Source organism: Symphodus melops (assembly GCF_947650265.1).
Source record: "Symphodus melops genome assembly, chromosome: 1".
NCBI lineage: Eukaryota > Metazoa > Chordata > Actinopteri > Labriformes > Labridae > Symphodus > Symphodus melops.
Genome location: NC_136691.1, coordinates 8,041,390 through 8,060,484, shown reverse-complemented (window position 1 = coordinate 8,060,484; position 19,095 = coordinate 8,041,390). Strand labels below are relative to the sequence as shown.

At 38.0% G+C, this 19,095-nt stretch overlaps 2 protein-coding genes across 2 annotated transcripts; one reads left to right on the top strand and one right to left on the bottom strand.

The window, feature by feature from the left end:
- Positions 1–4,637: 4,637 nt before the first annotated feature.
- ripply2 (ripply transcriptional repressor 2) lies at positions 4,638–5,672 on the bottom strand. Its single transcript, XM_079337632.1, has 3 exons — positions 5,174–5,672; positions 5,005–5,072; positions 4,638–4,913 (listed from the first exon to the last, which is right to left on the bottom strand). The coding sequence occupies exons 1-3, from the start codon at positions 5,291–5,293 to the stop codon at positions 4,751–4,753; spliced, it is 351 nt and encodes a 116-aa protein (XP_079193758.1). The 5' UTR covers positions 5,294–5,672; the 3' UTR covers positions 4,638–4,750.
- An 8,841-nt stretch (positions 5,673–14,513) lies between these two features.
- Positions 14,514–17,302, top strand: LOC306819995 (melanocortin-2 receptor accessory protein 2A-like). Its single transcript, XM_079337621.1, has 4 exons — positions 14,514–14,764; positions 14,854–14,987; positions 15,518–15,617; positions 16,181–17,302. Exons 2-4 carry the CDS (start codon positions 14,870–14,872, stop codon positions 16,641–16,643), a joined length of 681 nt encoding a protein of 226 aa, XP_079193747.1. The 5' UTR covers positions 14,514–14,764; positions 14,854–14,869; the 3' UTR covers positions 16,644–17,302.
- The last annotated feature ends 1,793 nt before the right edge of the window (positions 17,303–19,095 follow it).

Genomic DNA, 19,095 nt, shown 5'->3' with positions numbered 1-19,095 from the left:
TTAAATTAGACATCTCCTGACTGTAAATACTGCACTGGGATGCAACAAGAAATAGTGAGACACTAAATCCCCTTTGTAGTGCAAAGAAATGTGCATGCTTGCTGCTGTTGTTGTATTTAAACATAAGATGTACATAATGTATGTTGTATTAAGATTATGACTATAATCATAAACTGTGAAAGTCAAATAATGAACCTATTTGTTATTTTTATTCTCTGAGTTTCAGTTATCTTAATTCTATCGCATAACTGACAATTATTGGTTGCAGTACAAGTGCAACACAGCCCCCATCTGTAGCAAAGAGCTACAGCTGCACAGCGCCAGTTCACATCTCATGTTTGGATCTCTTGCTCCATCTAGTGGCCAATTAAAGTCATTGCGCAGGTTTCTAAAACAATTCACTGCATGTAGCCTACTGTAGTAATCAACATTTTAAAAAACATAAAGCACGTAATGAATTAAAATAGTAGAAATAGTCACAGTATGACCTTTTAGGATAAATAAGAATCTCATGGGAACACTTTAAAGAAAAGCCTAAAAGCCCGATAAACGAAACAGAGACTAGTAATCGAGACAAATCTAACATGAGTAAGCAACAACGATGTACAGTTTATTCAAAGACAGACTGAAAAGAGAAGCCAGAAAAGTGAACTGTTTCAAATGTCCACACAGGTGATATCGCTGCAACGAGATATTTAATACCAATGACATTATTAATATTATCATTATTATACATTAGGCCTATAAAAAATAAGCCACAGAGAAAGTAGTTGCCTACTTACTGTTGTTTCAGTCAAAATCCACTTTTTCTTTAATTTTTGAATGACAAAACCGCAGCAAATTTCTGCAAAACCCCGAAAAAATATATATATATATCAGCTTATTTTTCACTCCACAAAGAGCAACACTTCCTTTCTACCTGCGCCCCTTTATCACTGTCACCAACCACAGTGACCCCCTGTGGCTAAGAGTGGAATTACCTATGACAACAAAAAGTGTAATAGCCTATACAGATTGGTGCAGTAAGGTCATTGCAAATAAACACATTACCACATTTTTATGAAACTTTGTTGTAGATACACAAATGCAGGTAAGGGAGGGACAAGATGAGCCAGTGAGAAAAGTTGAGGGACCTCCTGTTTGTTTCAGGGCTTCTTTAGCAGTTTTTACACATAAAACGTTGTTTTGTCTGTCACAGAAAACTTTCAGCAAATCAACCGACCACTACCTCTGCATATGTATTTAGATAAAGTAGTTGTTTCAGTTTTTAGAAGCTGGCCAAGAAGCCTTTATATAAATTAGTAAGCGACGTTTATCTATGTCACCTTTCAAGAGCAAATGTCAAAACGGATAAACAAAGTGTTGATAAATCTCATCGTTATACAGACCAGTCCAAACAAAAATACAAAAATATATCAGCTGTGACCAAAATGGGTTCATAAGTTTAAAAAAAATTATAATAATATACAATATAAACAAAAATGGATGACATGATAGATTCTCCCAGGTTATAGCTTTGCTGTTCAGGCTAACTCATTACTAATGGTCCAGTCATTTGCCATACTCATAAATTGACGTGGTGTTAATCAGACAGCATGTTCTGTGTTTGCAGTGAGGGACGTAGGTGTGACTGTGGGAAGGCTGAGGACTTGGTTCAGTCTGAGCACGGCTGAGTCACACTTCATCACCTCTTCTGGTGTCTGTGATCACACCACGCTGAGCTCGGGCAGAGTTCACTGCCTGCAGTCCTTTGAAAATACAATAACAGGTTATGAAAAGTAACGTCAAAATGTTTGCATCAATATCAATACTTGATTTTGAAGTGGCACAACATTTAGTAAATTTAATTTTTTTTAAAGTATGTGAGATGTATACATGTATACAGGAGCTGTACAGTAGTCAGCGTTGCGATGTGTGAATTTAACACATAAAGTCCAGATAGGTAGATATTAATGTATTTTTTTAATTTTAAAAATGGCCCTCAGGTACTGAAATGTTTATCTTCAAAGTTGTGCCTGTAGCTGCTTGTTGTGGTCAGAAATCAATCTAATTGTCATTAGATTGAGACTAAGCAGTGGCAGTGGCTCATGGGAACACAAAGGTCAAACATGAAAAACGAACACTGTTCACCCCTTTAGGTGTGTATTCCTCACGCCTGATTTCACACCGGCTCCTGGGAAAGAAAAGGACAGCATGTGTCGAAAACACTGAATCTGTGCAGAGTTCAGCAAAGTTCTCAGAGCTGCGTTTCAGAGTTGAACACAAAATCTAGTGAGAAATAGATAGATAGATAGATAGATAGATAGATAGATAGATAGATAGATAGATAGATAGATAGATAGATAGATAGATAGATAGATAGATAGATAGATAGATAGATAGATAGATAGATAGATAGATAGATAGATAGATAGATAGATAGATAGATACTTTATTGATCCCGAGGGAAATTCACCAAACATTACACATGTGTAAAATTGGCCTTTTTAAACTCAATCGTTTAATAAACACATCTCTGTCTGAAACGGTATTGTCCAGGCTCTATTCCTCCACAGTATTCTCCCCCTGTGTCTAATTTCTATTACCGCTATCACCACACACATGTAATATATGTATGTACAATACCCGACATGTGCCCCCTTTGACCTGAAGTGTTTTGCAGTGAAGGTTATAAGTTCATCAGTTCGGGCATCAGGCCCTGGTTTTATGTTTAACTCTGGAGGTGAGCAGATTTCACACCCAAGTAAGTGACACTCCTGAAAGCAGCAGCTCTGACACTAAAGCCTGGGAAAGTCTCTGCCAGGCTCAAGAGAGGTGAAGAGGCTATCAGAGCATCATCGCAACCCCAAGACGAGATCTGCATATGAATATTCAGTTTATACTCACGCTCAGTTCTAAGCGTTTGCCCTGAAAAACACACCTTTGTTGTTAATTTATAACTCTTTTCTTGATCAATTAGCTATTGACGTTTTGCTCCATGTTTGGACAGTGAATTCTGGGTATAATCAGATTCATATTATTCTTAAAAGGTTTTGTCTGTGATGAGAATAAAGGCTGTCCCGTGGAGGTCAGAGATCCAGGACCAGTCACAGGCCACCATGTCTCACTTCATAAGGTGTGTAAACTTTGCACCCTGAAAAACACCTACAGGTGATCCCAAGGGTTCCCACAGACCGGCATGAGAGCTCGGCACCAGGGGGAGTTGAAGAGTTCAACTCACAAACGCAAAATGTATGTTTATGTTTATGCAATAATTTGCTTGAAACCAACGCCTGCAGGGCAACATGATATTTTTACTACAATATAATATTCTAATTGTTCACCTTCAGTGCAGATAACAACATGACACACACTACACAACATATCATGTGGTTTATAAACCTGATCCTCAATTTGCACTGAATCTCCCTGCAAAGGTCACTCTGAAGTTAAAGTTGAGCTGTATCTACTGCAGTAATGCAATCAAAAAGACTAATTACTTTTTTATTGTTGAACAAATCATTCACGTTTATTTTGTGAAGATGCACATTTGTGGTTGTTGTATTGAATATGCACATCTGTAGAACAGTATGAGTTGAAATACCTGAAAAAAGCTTTTAGAATTATCACAGCTTGATGTGTGGTTGTGTGTATGCTTTTGTGTACACTCTATTCATTCATCTATTCATGATGTAAGAATACCTGCAGAAAAAAACATATCTTGGACCCTGGTCTTTACCATGGATTTATGTGACGATGAATTCTAGTGTCATTTCGTGTCCTACATCTCATATATTGTATATATCATATATTGTAATATTATATATATTGTATATATCTCTGAATGTTTAAGGTTTATTTGGGGGCTTTTGATGCCTTTGTAGAGATAGGCCCATGGATATAGTCAGAAATCAGGGAGCGAGAGAAAGAGAGAGAGTGCGGGGAATGAATGGTCATAAATAAGCCACATGTCGGATTTGAACCCGGGCCACCCTCTTAGACGACTCGGGCCTCTGTGCTATATATGGGGCCGCGCACTAAACTCTTGGCTAAGGCCCCCTGGAACTTGAAAAAAAATCATTTAATTCACTTTTTTATGGAATGTAAGAACCAAACAATATCAGGATTGTCTGTGTTTTTTCCAGACCTACTAATCTTTTTCTTGTCGTAACTATCTCTTTACAGATCTCTATGGTCCACTGACACTCGTGATTGACACCTTCCACGTGTCACTTAGTTTCCACACTTCAGGCGACAGTGTGCAGGAAACTGCGCGATTAACACCCCGCACTTGTTCATTGGAAAAGAGCTTTGTCCGCGGGCAAATCCTTAATCACTCTATCCGTCTGTGTATTCAAAAACTAAGCCCACGTGTTCGTAATCCTCAGTATATAATAAAGGTCGTCATGTTGTTTAATAGAAAAATAAATCCAGAGACCAAAGTCATTGTATAAACTAATCATGTTTAGTCTTCTCAAATAGTTAGTCCTAAAGTCCCAGTTGTCTCGTTCAATACTGGTTTCCTTGGTAATTTAAAATACTCGCTTTATAAGTCTGTCACACATAAACACAAAGAAACATCTCCCCAAAAAGCGACATTCATTTTAAATATTTTATTGCGTTTTTCAGCAAAATACAAAAGAGGTAGAAATGTTATATGAATAACTTAAGCGTGCATTCTTGACAAATGAAAATGGGTCTATTTACACATATTTACAGTAATAATTTAAGAAAAATATATTATGACAATATGCAAAAGTATGGGCTTTGTTCAGTTCAGCTCCTTCTCCATCTCCTCCTCTTCGTCATCGCTGTCTTCATCGCTGCTGGAGTCTTCATACGGGCAGATGGTCGCTTGCACCGGATAGTTACGCAGCAGCATCTCTGCGTCCTGGTACAGATAATCGAAACATCTGGATTTGGGCCAGTACAACCTATGAAAGAAAAGAGGTAAAGTACATGTAAATAAGATGCATTCAAATAAATTAGTTAAAGAAACAATTGAACAAACAAAACTTGACTTACTTCACTGGATGAACGACCTGAGGAGTTTTGGCTTGTTTTGAAGCGGAAAGGTCTCCGTGAATATGAGCCTGAAAGCACAAAACAAATCGAATCGACTCGTTAGACTTAGACACTTTTTGAATATGTTTGACTTCACAAACTTTCAAGGCTCGAGAATTCCTTAACTCACCTTCTGCACACCACTTGTATTCGCATTTCCAGTCCACGGTCTCCATAAACGACCAGGCTGCTGTGAAAAATTGTTTCCAGTAAGAACAGAAGATATTCCACTTGAAGTAAAAGTTTCCATGGTTCCTTCTGTCTTTGTGGTGGTCAGTCCTGCTTTAGATCCTTAGAGAATGTGTGGCTGAATGCATGCAGGAAGCTCCTATTTATCAGGGGCCCAGGCTGCTGGTGCCAAATTGCGCTTTGACGCGTCCCCAAGTGTCTCCATGCGCCACTGTGGTGAGGTGCGAAATCACACTTGGGCAAACTCCAACCATATGGTCACTTTCCTTCATAATCTGTTTTTTTTTTAATTAAATGGACTTATTTGCCACCTTGAAACATGGTTAATGAATTATATTCCGGATCAGAGGTTTATGTACATGGCTTCCTGCTCTATGCCTTCATATTACCGTCTATGTTATGGGTTCGAGCAGAGCAGATGAATGATTGGAATACTTAGAAAGTGCATGTTTATTGCCAAGCCTACGTTCAACATAGAACGAACGTGAATAGCTGCATAGCAATAAGAATAGAAAAGGTACATAAATACTAAACATGGTAAAACGTTTTTTTTCTCTTAAATATTATTTATTTCTAGAAAACAGCAGAAGCTTATTATCTTTCTTTTGTTTTTATCCTTGAAAAGCATCTGCATGCTCACGGTTCTTAGTTCAAAGAATGTGAAGGCTAAAATGTGCATCATGTGTTTCAAAAGAAGTATTCAATTGATAATATCTGGTAAATCAGGTAGAAATAAAACCAACACGTCTGAATTAAATCAGGATCAGGTCGGTTGGTTAAGATTTTGCTGATAACATCTTGCTGAACTTAGCAACCCCTTCACCTCTCTGTATCTCACTCCGTCTGTGGAGCCATTTGCGTGTGTGTGAGGTGTGAAGAAACACGTGCCCTACTGTCAATGCCTGCTGAGTGCCGTGATGGAAGAACGTTCGCGTGCATTTGGAGAGAGCGCAGGAGGGTTGACACGCGTCAGCCTTTTGTGTACTCAACAGCAGGAGGGAGGGGCCGCTAACAGCAGGCTGACTGCATCACAATCACTCTCATATGGAAAACTTCATAATGGAGCTAATTTATGAGCTGCACGTGCCTGCCATTCATTAAAAAGATCCTTTGTGTTCCATTGATTCAATTAAATAGTCCCATTGTGTTTCCTTTCAGTGCACCACTAGGTGGAACTGTGGTTCTTTAAGATGGCACAAAATTAACATAACGTTATATTTTAAATTAAAATAATATAAAAAGTGCTTTCATTATGTGAAATATGTTAATCTGTGTTCAGCCCATTACTTGAATTTCCCTCAGGATCAATAAAGTATCTATCTATCTATCTCTATCTATCTTCATTCACGGCTGCTGGGTGCCACATTAAAGTATGACTTGTGTAAACGCATAGGGCCTGCAGAGAAGGTGCCTGTGGTTAGAGGTGAACCGTGCATGACCAGCATTTTAAACAAAAGTGTCCATAAGCTTCATCCACATCGCAACCCTTCTCTCCAGGGAGAGGGAGCAGTCAGAAGTTGGCACTAATAAGGTCCACATGGACCTCCCTCACTGGCCTCATGTCTTTTTTTTCTCTCTGTCTGTGTCCATTTCTGCTCTGTGGCTAATTGGACACACACTCTACTGCTCTGCAGGCACAATTATATGAATCCATCACATTCTCCTGTCGTACATCCACAAGGCCATGTTAACAATATAGGTAGGCTAATTAAATATATAATCGTAAACTTAGGCTGGGTCTTTCATGTTACGTAATACTGTATATACTGGTCATCAAAAAGTATACGGCTCATACTTTGTAAAATGATTTTTCATGGGCGCAGTTCAAACTATGTAAAACAGCAAACGAATTGAAAAAATATAAAGACAGCATGAACAACTGATATGAGGTCACTCATTGTCAGCGCTGAATGAATCAAAATTGAATTTCCCCATGAATCAAAATGCAACACAGTATACATACAAGAAAACAGAAAACTAAAAGGTCCTTCATCATGTAGAACGAAGTTAACCAAGCCAAAAATAACAACATTTCCTATAGTTTTAATCCTAAAAGACGTAATTAGATCAAGTGAAACAAGTTTAGCTGCAGCTCAAAATCAGAAAAGATGTCTCTGTTTTATAAATTGGATTTATTTATTTTTATTTCTATGCAAGAGAAAGACCAAACAGCTTAAAGACAGCTATTTTAAGAGAACCCTTTTGATCTGGTTCTCCTCACACACATCTTCAAGCACTTCTATGTCACCACTTTTGTCCAATTTTCAACTCTTCCTGTCGTTCTCTTTTGCTGTGTCTGGTTTATTATTCATGAGTCAAGTTCAATCTTTTATGCCCAAGTCATTTACACTTCTGACTTACAAAGGCACTTTATACTTGACTCCAAAAGTCCATCTCCATGGAAACAGCCACAGCAAATGTTTCCAGATATCCACTGAGATATCACTTTCTTATCACTGCATCAAATCATTCCTCCAAATTATCATGAATTATTTTTAATGCAAAAAAAATAATAATAATAAAATAACCACGTTAAATTACCTAGACCTAAATCAGGTGCTGAACTCTTTTTGGGGCATGATTCTTATGTGTTTGATTGCTTCCAGACTTCATCCTAATGCCGGGCATCTGTTCTGACTCTCCTGATTATATTTCTGTGTTCTAGTTGAGAGCTATAATTTCAATTAGACTAGCACTCCAGGACGCAGATTGACAAACAAGCTCTTATCTAATGTCCCAGCGTTCGCAGAATTTCTCCAGGTTTGCATCTTTTCCTCGGACTTCAGTGGACATGTGGTTAATCTGAAACAAACCAAAACACAATGTTCCCGAAAATATGTCTGCTGGTTTCTTGGAAATGTCTCTGAGAAGATGTCTATCTATGATTTGAACTTCAACGAAAGGCATTATCTCATGAACTGAAGGACATGTTAAAAAGAATAAATATCTTGGTAAATTAGGTTCAAACACCCAATATACATGTTTGTAATAAGAAATGTTACACAAACACTGACTGAGAAAAGCAGCAAGTTTAGTTCTGTTCCCCTCAAAGAGTTACCATTAAATCAGTCAGTCCTTCATTATTTGTTTGAAGCAGCTTGAAGGACTGATTTGAAAAATATCTGAAAAAAAAAAAGCTTAAATTCTTCACAGAGCTTTACTTCTGGTTTTCACTTTAGAACTTGCGCCTGCTGGCACCTTGCAGGCTCGTTGGTGCCATCAATTTATTATCTTGCATTTGAACATTATTACTATGTGTGACAGAAAAAATACTGGTTTGAACTGTCAAAATAATGTAGAAAAAAATGATTGGACACGTTTGTAGTCAACTTTAATGGCTTCTAGCTTTCCAAAGGCCTGATATCTGCCCTCTCAACCAGATCTTAGAGGAGGAAACTCTGGAGATCATAGCGACTACCAAGATCCAAAAGATCATCACCTTTAGAGTGCAACAGGAGGTTCACAGCAAGGGAGCAGGTCGAGGGCAGGTCAAGTTATACTTTCAACGTCTAATTATAACTTTCCATTTCTGCTATCTTCTGTGAGGTCAGAAACAAGCCAAAGAAGCTATCAGAATTGAACATCATCATTCAGAGAGTGAAATATTTAGAACATGTTAAACATGCATTTGACTCATTTTCAAGGATGCCTATTGAAGTTACCTGGTCCGTGTTTTCGACGTGTGACCACTTTTGGATAATATAGGAAAGTCGTGGTGATGGGGGAAAAAAGAGGTAGAAATGTTAAACTGTTAAACTGTTAAACTGTTAGTTAGATAGATAGATAGATAGATAGATAGATAGATAGATAGATAGATAGACAGATAGACAGATAGACAGACAGACAGACAGACAGACAGACAGACAGACAGACAGACAGACAGACAGACAGACAGACAGACAGACAGACAGACAGACAGACAGACAGACAGACAGACAGACAGACAGACAGACAGACAGATAGATAGATAGATAGATAGATAGATAGATAGATAGATAGATAGATAGATAGATAGATAGATAGATGTGTCTCTAGATCCATCCATAACACCCCATCTTTGGAATTGGGTTCAAGCTTTCCTGTGAATGAAGTTAGAGCTTGGGATACGTATTTGGTAGATTGATTTGATTTACCTCAAATAATGTAGAGAAGCTTTGCAGCTACTGTTCGATGCAATGTGGATGTCATGAGTGAGCGATGCAGTGCACAAGTATGTCAGTATGTACATGTCCTTCCATGGACTCTAAGTGATGTTCTGAGAATGAAAAAGCAGAAGGTCAGACTGAACCCTATCTCAGTTCAATTTAGCGTTTCCCTGGAAACCAACTGATGTGGTAAAGTTTAGTGTTGCTAGAAGACAGCATGGTCTGTGAACAATGTGAATACAACATAACACCTGATTAGTGTAAGCAGACTATTTTATACAACATCTGACTTTTAGTGGATAACATATGGAACTTAACTGTTATTGAATAAAGAACCATCCCTATAACAACTAGTCTTGGTATCCTCCATCTTTCATAATTTTATTTAATTAATGTTGAGTCATGCTGCTCCATGTTTCTCTCTCTTGGTTCTTTCTCAATTGCATCATCTCCATCCTCTTTATATTAACCTCAAACCACAGAAAGCAAAGCAGAGCAAGAGTCAAGATGGCAGTGACCTGTCCTCTGCTCTTACTTTGCATTTAGATAACCTCAGCATCCCCTCAATATGCAGCCCACTGCAAGCTGACAGAAACACATTCAGAAGGCTCAAAAATATAATAAAAAAAACACTTGCAAAAATCAATTTGGATGACAGAGGAGCGGAAGAGAGTTTTAAGATCAGCAATGCAGAGTGAGAGAAGGGGAAATAAGTCTGCTGAAACACTGAAAAGCTTGAATATCTCGGAATCCTTAAAATCAAGCATTTGGAGACTGGAACGTTTAGATGCAGCGGTCGAAACTCAGAATTAACCCAGTAACAGACAAAAAAGGCTATTAAATGCAATTTACAACACCCGTTTTCTGGGTTGAGAAACTCACCTGCTGCTCAATGATGTAGTGCTGTTCAAATGGCTTAAATATCAGACATCTGATTATCAACGTTGCTTTAAGATTGCAGGAAGCCATCAACTACAATGATCCAAAGAAAGCTACGAGATAAATTCAGGAGCTCCCAGGATTATTTATGGTTAGTTACTCAACTAGTACATGAGGATTGACAGCTGGAATAATAACATGATATAATGTGAATGCATACAGAGAAGTGAGCAGTTTGGTTGGCATTGGGTCTAAAGGACAGGTTGACCGCCTCGTACTTAAATATAATCTGATTCATTTCTGAAAGATTAATAAGAGGAAAACCAGTGTGGGTAAATTTCAGGTTGTTGAGCTATTTCTGTCTCACCTAAGTTTGGGGAGGTTATGAATTCAGTCTCTATTTAGAATTTTATTATTAAAGATTCTAAGGAAGTCATTACTTATGGGGGCTAAAGGAATACATGACTCAATGGAGCTATGACTCACTGTCTTCGATAAGAGAGGAGTAGTATACGTTGGTCCTGCTGCAAAATATATTTCACAAACCAGAAAAGGGAGTGCCCATACTACTTGGTTCTTCTGCTGTACTGTCTCCAGTGTGTTGTATGGTGCTGTTTTTTTCAGGTGTTGAGTGTTAACAGGAGAGTGTGAGTGTGGGAAGACAGGATGCCTTGAAGTCAATTTTGTCAAATAACTGAATACTTGTTGTTTAGACACTACATCACTGTAGTAGTAGGCAGCTTGAGCATGGCTTAAGACCTTATAATTATTAAGACTATCTTGCCAAAGGAAACACGTTTCTCCATTTTGTAGGATTACCAAATTAATTTAAACTTTTGTTTGTGTAACAACTTTTGTTTCAGAATCTGAGTTTCTGATTTGTACCATGGAGCTTGTTCCTAAAGTTTGACAACCTTCTGTTTTAGGGGGCAACTGAATCAAGAGTGACTCTCAGAGAATCTACAACACTATCTACAAACTGATTAAGCTCATAGTGATAACCGTTATTAAGCAGTTTTATTTGGGTGAACACATGGCACTGAAATAAAAGCAGCTGAAATAGCTTCCTTAAAGTCAGCTACACTTATCAGACAAGATGTTTCTAGTAAACACATATTGACTTGGAGGAGTGAAGTCTCGTAAGATGAAGTCAAACGTTATTAGGAAATGATCTGATAAAAGAGGATTTTACCATAAAGTACAACGAGGGTCCAGGGTGTGGTTTAATGATGAGTAGGTTTGTTTACACCCATGGGTGAAGCCAAAAGTGAAGATAGTGACATGAAAGCTGTCCTTATTATCAACATCCACATGAATGATAAAGTCGCAGACAGCAATTATTCTATTATTGCTAAGGACTTAATTTGGCAAAGATTCTGTGAATTAGGATAGTAAAGTGAAATGATATAATATCAGAATTCTCCTTTAGTCGAGGGTTGAAAACTGCTTCCTCTCCTCCACCTCAGGCAGTCTCTTGGGTATTGAGTATTAAAATGACATGGATGATAGGATTAATTTAAACTAACATATTCATCCTGACACAGTCAGGTTTTAGTTAAAAATAGTACATCAATGATTTCTGATTTCAGATAATTTACTAACAGAGATTTAGATGGCCATGATATAATATCTCACGGACTGCATAATCATCAGACTTTTGATAAAACTACTTGAAGTTTTGTTTTATTTGGATTTTATGTATGTTTGGGTAAAATGTAAGAAATGGTCTACGACGGTTGACAGACAGTCTGTATATGATTATAGTAGAATAGCTGGGAAACTGCAATAAAGGAAGCATAAAGAAGCATTTAATTATGCAGCTATGTCTCCTGGTCTGGACTCTTTGTTGTCATGGTTTTGTACTAATACATTCAGCCTTGTTTAGATAAAAGAGCTGCTCAATCCTTGAGGGGGACATCTAAAGAAATGGAGACTGTGGTTAATATTTGCAGTGAGTTTTATTGTTTTATTAGGATCCCCATTAGCTGCCAATTTAATGACAGCTAGTCTTCCTGGGGTCTTCGTTTTGTTTTTGTGAGTAAGTAAGTGAGTGGGTTAATTAATTACTTTTCATATTTAGCCTCTGAGAATGACAGAAAGACATGAAAAGGAAGGATCACAGGGCAATAGCCAAACCAGTGCAACAAATCCCCTCCCTGTGACATGGTGGCAAAAGAAGAATAAAGCAATAGCTGAGAGATCAACATTCAGAAGCAATAAGGGTAGGAGAGATTTTAGAGAACAGTTGCTTTCATTTAAATATGCACCATTGATCTGCAGTGGAATATGAGGCTTTCATCCTGAATGGCAAGCTTTGATGCAGCCTTTTCAACCATTCCAGCTTAAAGATGTCGGCAGCAGAGTAACTAGATTCAGGAAATGTATGGTACCTGCTGATATTTTCTGGGTTTATATAATGCTGAGTGGCATGTATGATTCATTCTCTTATGTCATAGTCTGTCCATGTTTTGTGAAGGTGTTTGGCTTAAGGGCAATATCCACTCCATAGAAGACCTCATTTAGTCTTATTACTGAGGCATTGATCATTAATTACTTTGATCACTCTTCAGCGAATTATCTGAGAAGAAGAAATGATGTAATGTTTAGACTAAAAAAGGGAATAATAGAAACCCACATGGTGCTTTAGGGGTGTTTGTGAATAATTTCTGATTAGTTGATGGTAGTTACGGTATTTATCCAAAAGAACCAACTTGGATGTGAGAAACCAACAATTTACTGAAAGCAAAAAAAAAAAAAAAAAAAATCAAAACACAGGCTTCAAAAGAATCATCAGACATACAATATTATTATTTTAAGTTTTAATGCTTAAAAGTTAAATAGCAACTTTGATTTTTGATTGTTTATTTGTAGTGTGTAGGCTTTGTATACAATTAAAATCATTTACATGATTCTTCAGTCAATGCATTTACGGTATTCTGAGTTTTGGGTTGGATCAGTTTGGGTACCATCTGCACAGCTCAAGACTAATATTGGAAGTCTACTACGTATCATAGAACACAGAATGATTGTAAAGAGCCAGATCTAGATTTTTAATGGATATATGATTCATTCAGATTTAACTGTTCAATGTAAAATACATCTTAGACAAACCTCAGATGCAAATGTTTGAAATCATGTAAAATGCCTTGAATATATCATTCTTGAGCGTGATCAACAGTTGGGCATTCTTGCAGTCATTCTTGCTACCACCACCAGATGGTGCCAAAATGAGGTGAGGAGAAATCAAACAGCTATAGCTTTAAATGTCAAGTTCTTGAATAGGACTTAGTTTAAACCCAAGTTGATAATGTTCGAGTTTGCTCTATAATATGTTGTGTAGCTTACGCTGGTCAAATCCAGGCACTTTGCAGCCACATTTTCCAGACATGGGAGGTAAACTATTATAAAAACTATTCAACAATATACAGGTATGTATAAAAGACAGTACTCACCTATCGTCTATCTATGCACTTAATTATTGTAACAGTGCAGAGTATTTAAAGGACATCCAAAGCACAAGAAGGATATGAGTGCATCATTACAATATTTTGGTCACTCAAGTAAATGTTAATTCAATGATGATGAAAAATAAAACGTATGAAGCATCATTAAATGAATAGATGCATGTGGGGGCTGTGCTCCAGAGGTCCTTCAGAAGTGACAGTAAGGCAATATTTCTAATGGAGCCTGTGACTCAATGAAGACTGATCAAAGGATGAAAAGAAGGCCTTTGGTGATGTGTCTATTGAGTCTTAATACACCTTTTTCAGCCGGAATCAGATATCAAAGTAATTTTACAACGATTTTTTTTAAAATTCATGAGTCATGGTTTAGTTGTTTACAACCTTTTAAAAACTGCTCACTCAAAATAATGTTCATTTCACATCTTGCAGACTGACATCATCTCAGTTGTGTTAGAAGTCTGAGTCTGCACACTGACCACTGACCATCAATGAATGAAATGTCCTGTCATCAGAAGATATTCCTTCAAAGTGTTCTTCAAAAGATTGCTTCACATGTTATATATGAAAATAGTAAAGTAAACTTAGAGCAGATCAATAATTAGGCTAAAATTATTATAAACACGTTATTTTATTGTAATCATTAAAGTTAAGCATATGGTTTCAATAGCCTCTGATACATCTGAGTCTCAGCCTCCAGCTCAGTGTCAGAAGGAGGTGAGCGTTTTTATTTATTTATTTATTTTCAGACCAGTGTTTTCTACAGTCAGTGAAGAGAGTCATCAGTTTAGTGAGGGAAGCTGGATGGAGGTGATGCGCACTGATCTGCTCCGTATAAGATTCCTGCTTTGCTTTCACAACACGAGGGTGGACGGAGTTTTTGCTCAACTGTAAAGCGATGGATTTCCCTGCCCTTCCTCACCTTTTTTGTCGGGTTGTTTTTATTCCCAAAAGGGAGATAATACCGAGGAGTTCTTTTGCGTAATTTCCGAAATTTCCAGGCGGTGGATAACATCATCACCTAAAGGTTTCACGTCTCTGAAGGTTGTGTTTTGTGAACTTAGCCTTGAGTAACTTTATGATTTTTTTAAGGGTCAGTTGGGCTGATTTGTCCTTGTTTTCTTTTGTCTAGGAAGTAAAAATCGGTGGGAAATGTCTGCCTTCCACAACCGGAGCCAAACAAGCGCACGTCGCAGTGACTACGTGTGGCAGTACGAGTATTACGACGACGAGGAGCCAGTGTCTTTTGAGGGACTCATAGCGCACAGATGTGAGCCAAATCAAACATCTGTCGACTTTAACTTGTGAAGTGCGCACGTGCATGAGAATGCGTGCATTTTGGTGCACGTGAGAATGCGTGCGTTAGGCTGTTAGTGTCAGGGTTACTCACCTCTTCACTGAATAGCAATTCATATGTCGAGGTTCAGGTTTTTGTACTGCCTTAGTTGTGGGCTGACTCGTGCCCCCTTATTCTCCTTAAGAATTATCTGGCGTCGTAAACAACCAACGCCAGATAATCACCAAAATTATCTGGCTTCAATAATTTATGCACAACCTCCACCGTCAAATTATACTCCACTGATAATGAGATGCCAATTAATGAAACCCAAAGAGAACCATCAGCAAGCCTATACAGACACGTTGGCGGCTGTAATCCAATAATAGATACTGAATGCTCGTTTTATTAAATCACCGAGACTCTCTGGGCCCCTGAGAGAAAGAAGATCACAAGTAATGAATACAGAGGATTATTATGGCTCCACACACTCTAATAAGTCTCTATGTTGTCTGACATTTCAGATTCTATCGTCATCGGTTTCTGGGTTGGACTTGCTGTGTTCGTCATTTTCATGTTCTTTGTTCTGACGCTGCTCACAAAGACAGGAGCGCCCCATCAAGAGTGAGTATTAATAAGCTTTAATGCAGTTTTTAGCTTTCACCATCAAACGAGTGTCTCCAGGGGACAACCTCAGCACCAAGGAGAGCTCAATGTGCTCAGTTCTGCACCTCTCTGCTCAAAGCTGGAGTAGCTTTCATGTCTGTTTTAATTGAGGCAAAAATAGGTTGTTCTTCTATGATTAAGGGTTATTGCTTTTGTGAACATCTAATATTGTATTCGGAGGTTATTTCTTATATAGCACAAGTGATATTTCCATTTTAAGAAGGGATCAGCAGTGGGAGTTGGTGTATAAAATCCTTTATAAACACACTGGAATTGTAAAGCTGGGAGGAAAAAGGGGACATATTCTCCGGTTATTACTCATATTATCCCTTCTTTGTGCTAGGATTCCAGGTGGATTTTTAGTATTGATCCCTGTACAAAGACGACAAAACAAGACAAATAATGATCACTTCTCAGTTTTTGTGTTCAGCTGCATTATTTTAAGCAAATGATAAAAATCAAAGGCCATCATGTTTCCAAAGCGTTTTTCTCACTCAGGATTTTTCTTTCTTTTCTGACAGAAACTCTGATGCTGCTGAAAAGCGCCATCGACCTGGGAGCTGCCTCGTAGACATTGATGGTCCCCAGGATGAAAATGACAAAGCCTTCTCTCGCCCATTGTTATCGTCCCGCTCCTATTTTCATTTCTACATTAATGAGGAGGATCAGGGCCACGGGAAGCTGAAGTCAGATAATAAGACAGCTGTTAAACAGCAGGAGTCTTTCAACCGACCCAGAGGTATCAGCTCTTCGGGGATGATGGAGGAGGATGTCGAGGAAGCTGGGAGACACCAACCTCTAAATGGACTAATAGAGGAAAGTAAGGCTGACAGAGAAAGTGACTTGTTTTCTCACTTCAACATCCCTAACTTTGTGAACTTGGAGCAGAGCTCAAATCTTGGAGAGGAGGATCTGCTGTATGAGCCGTCTGTCATACTGGAGCGCCAGGCTCACTCCCAGGACGCTCATCGTGACATCCACTGAGACAAATATATCACAGTCATGGATGTATACTGGTACTGTTATATTATGTTATTTCTTTCTTTTTTTTTCACAGGTTCATATGTGACCTCATAGGGAAAAACTAATCACCATATTCTTTTGTCCTTTACAACAACCCTACAGTACAAAGCCTTTTTCTAACAAGCATAAATCAAGCAAGAGACCACAAGAGATAGCATAAATGAGATAGCTCAACTCCCAGTTTAGAATAAAATGTCTTCAAGAGGAAAGAAAAATATACTCTGAAAATTGCAGTAGTTACTTTGAGGCTTCTGAACTGAATGGAGCTGTGCTCTGACAAGATGGGTTTCACTCACAAAAATTAGTCTATTAACTCAGCAGGGACAGAACACTCCACAATTCATTCTTCTATTATTAGCTTTTTTTGTTGCACATCTTTCTGTTGTGCTATAGGCTATATTAAACAATCAAGTGGTAATTTTAGCTTGGAAGTGGCTTAATGTGAGATGTTTTATAGATAACAGATCAGCTTTGAGGATTTACCTTGAAATGTTGAAATAGGTTTGTCTGGAATTACACCATAAATAGTCTTTTCAGTTGCTGTTCAATCAAAGTTTTTTAAGATTACCTGTTGAGATGATATTTTAAAAAAAATGACAGAAGTTGAGCTTCCCATTTCGCGTGATTTAGAATTTGTGTTACATTAGAGGTGTACTTTAACTGTGTAATTAGCAAGTAGCATAAAATCAAGCAGACGGTTGCAGGACAGGTAATGTGAGATGACAATTTGATGCTATTGTTCTGTCTCTTAGATTAGAAGTTGTCGTTGTCCAAATAAACCTCAATAATATAGAAAACATCTGTTGTCGCATCATTTAACATCACATATAGGGTTACAAGAAGAGATCCCAGTCAGGTTTATCATGTCTAAAAGCTACAAATTAACAGGATTTTGAAGGGGCTCTTGCCAATTATTTCAACATTATATCAAATTGAAGTGAATCCTATAAAAAAAGATAATGCCAAACTTTTCCAGTGAGTTACTATAATGGTGTTTGGAATACATTAAGGCTTAAAAGTTAAAGTCAATTAACCAAAAGCTGTCAAAATGGTTTTGCCAATTTCTTATTTAAAGTATAGCTAAAAGCAGTTGGGGGAAAATATAAATGCAGTCTTTCCCAAAATGATGAGAAGTCAGTAAATATTAGTACTAATATGAAAAGTCAATTAAATTACATGAAAGAAAAGCACAATCCAAAGGCATACATTGACTTCTCCTGAGCTATTCTTCACTGTTTGTGCCTATATTCATGTGAAAATCACCCTCACCATCAAACAAATTGAATTACTTAAAGTCACATCAGGTGATGATTATGCAAAGGAACATTGGGAGCCATTACGGTCCATTCTGAGTAAATGCCGCAGCTTCGTACATTTAGCTGCTGCAGGGATGTGATGGGAATAACAGAGAGTCAATCAACAATGCCATGGAAGTGACTCCAACGAATCCTCTTTTTGTTTTAGACTTTGACAAACAGCCCATCTTTGACAAACAGCCCATTAATTCCTTTCTCCTGATGTACCAGACAAAATAATTGTTCACCATAAATGTTCAACACCTGTCCTCTTTCTTTCGCAGGCATATGCCAAGTTTGTAAGAAAGCAAACAGCTGGGGCAGGGCTATACAAAAGTGATAAGTTAGGTGCCTAAAATTATCACTCAAACAAAGTCAATTAAGCTTTATTTCCTCATGATTATTGCCAACCCTGTGTTTCTGAATGAAGACCGCCACTATGTGTTCAGTCATGATTGCCGATGGTTGCTCAGGTGATGTGATAAGGACGCAGCGGGGGTGAGTCAGAGTCTTACTTATCTTCTGAATGAGGTTTCAGTCAACTGTGCCCACTGAACCATCCAAACACAACAAAACTGATACACCATTTGTATAGAAGGCAAATGTCTAGACAAATAAATGCATACATATGGTCTATCCAGCTCTTGATGGGCCTTACATATTAAAAATGCAGGAAATACTTGCTTTTTGCTTCTCAGCAGTTTAACCGTGATATGTATTTTATTTTCAATTTGACTTTCCGGCCTGATTTCCATTGGTGCAGTAAGATTATGCAACCAGTGGGTGGGGCAGTGAGGTAAAATCAAGTCTGCCATTTGTTCTTTTTTCTAAGTGCCCCATTCATGGCGGTCTCAGCAGGCATCGTTGTTGACAGTTGGTGAGCTACAGTAACGCCTTAACAATTAAGGAGCAGTAGGGGAGCAACTGAGAGGCAGAGCAGGAGGAGGGAAAAAGAGAAAACACTGACATTTTGTTAGAGCTGGAAATTCTGGGACCCAGTTGGTGTTAAACAAACTATGCCAGTCAAATGGCGATTACAAGAAAACAAGAGGATCAACATATTTTGAGGTCCAAATGTATTTTACCATGATATGAGCAAGGGCATTGCTTAAACTCTT

Bases quoted from the DNA above. Each gene is read 5' to 3' on its own strand.
- ripply2 (XM_079337632.1), bottom strand. From the start codon at position 5,293: ATGGAAACTTTTACTTCAAGTGGAATATCTTCTGTTCTTACTGGAAAC. The intron at 5,073-5,173 runs GTGAGTTAAGGA...TTGTGCTTTCAG, and splicing joins ATACAAGTGGTGTGCAGAAG to GCTCATATTCACGGAGACCT. The intron at 4,914-5,004 runs GTAAGTCAAGTT...TTTCTTTCATAG, and splicing joins CAGGTCGTTCATCCAGTGAA to GTTGTACTGGCCCAAATCCA.
- LOC306819995 (XM_079337621.1), top strand. From the start codon at position 14,870: ATGTCTGCCTTCCACAACCGGAGCCAAACAAGCGCACGTCGCAGTGAC. The intron at 14,988-15,517 runs GTGAGCCAAATC...CTGACATTTCAG, and splicing joins GGGACTCATAGCGCACAGAT to ATTCTATCGTCATCGGTTTC. The intron at 15,618-16,180 runs GTGAGTATTAAT...CTTTTCTGACAG, and splicing joins ACAGGAGCGCCCCATCAAGA to AAACTCTGATGCTGCTGAAA.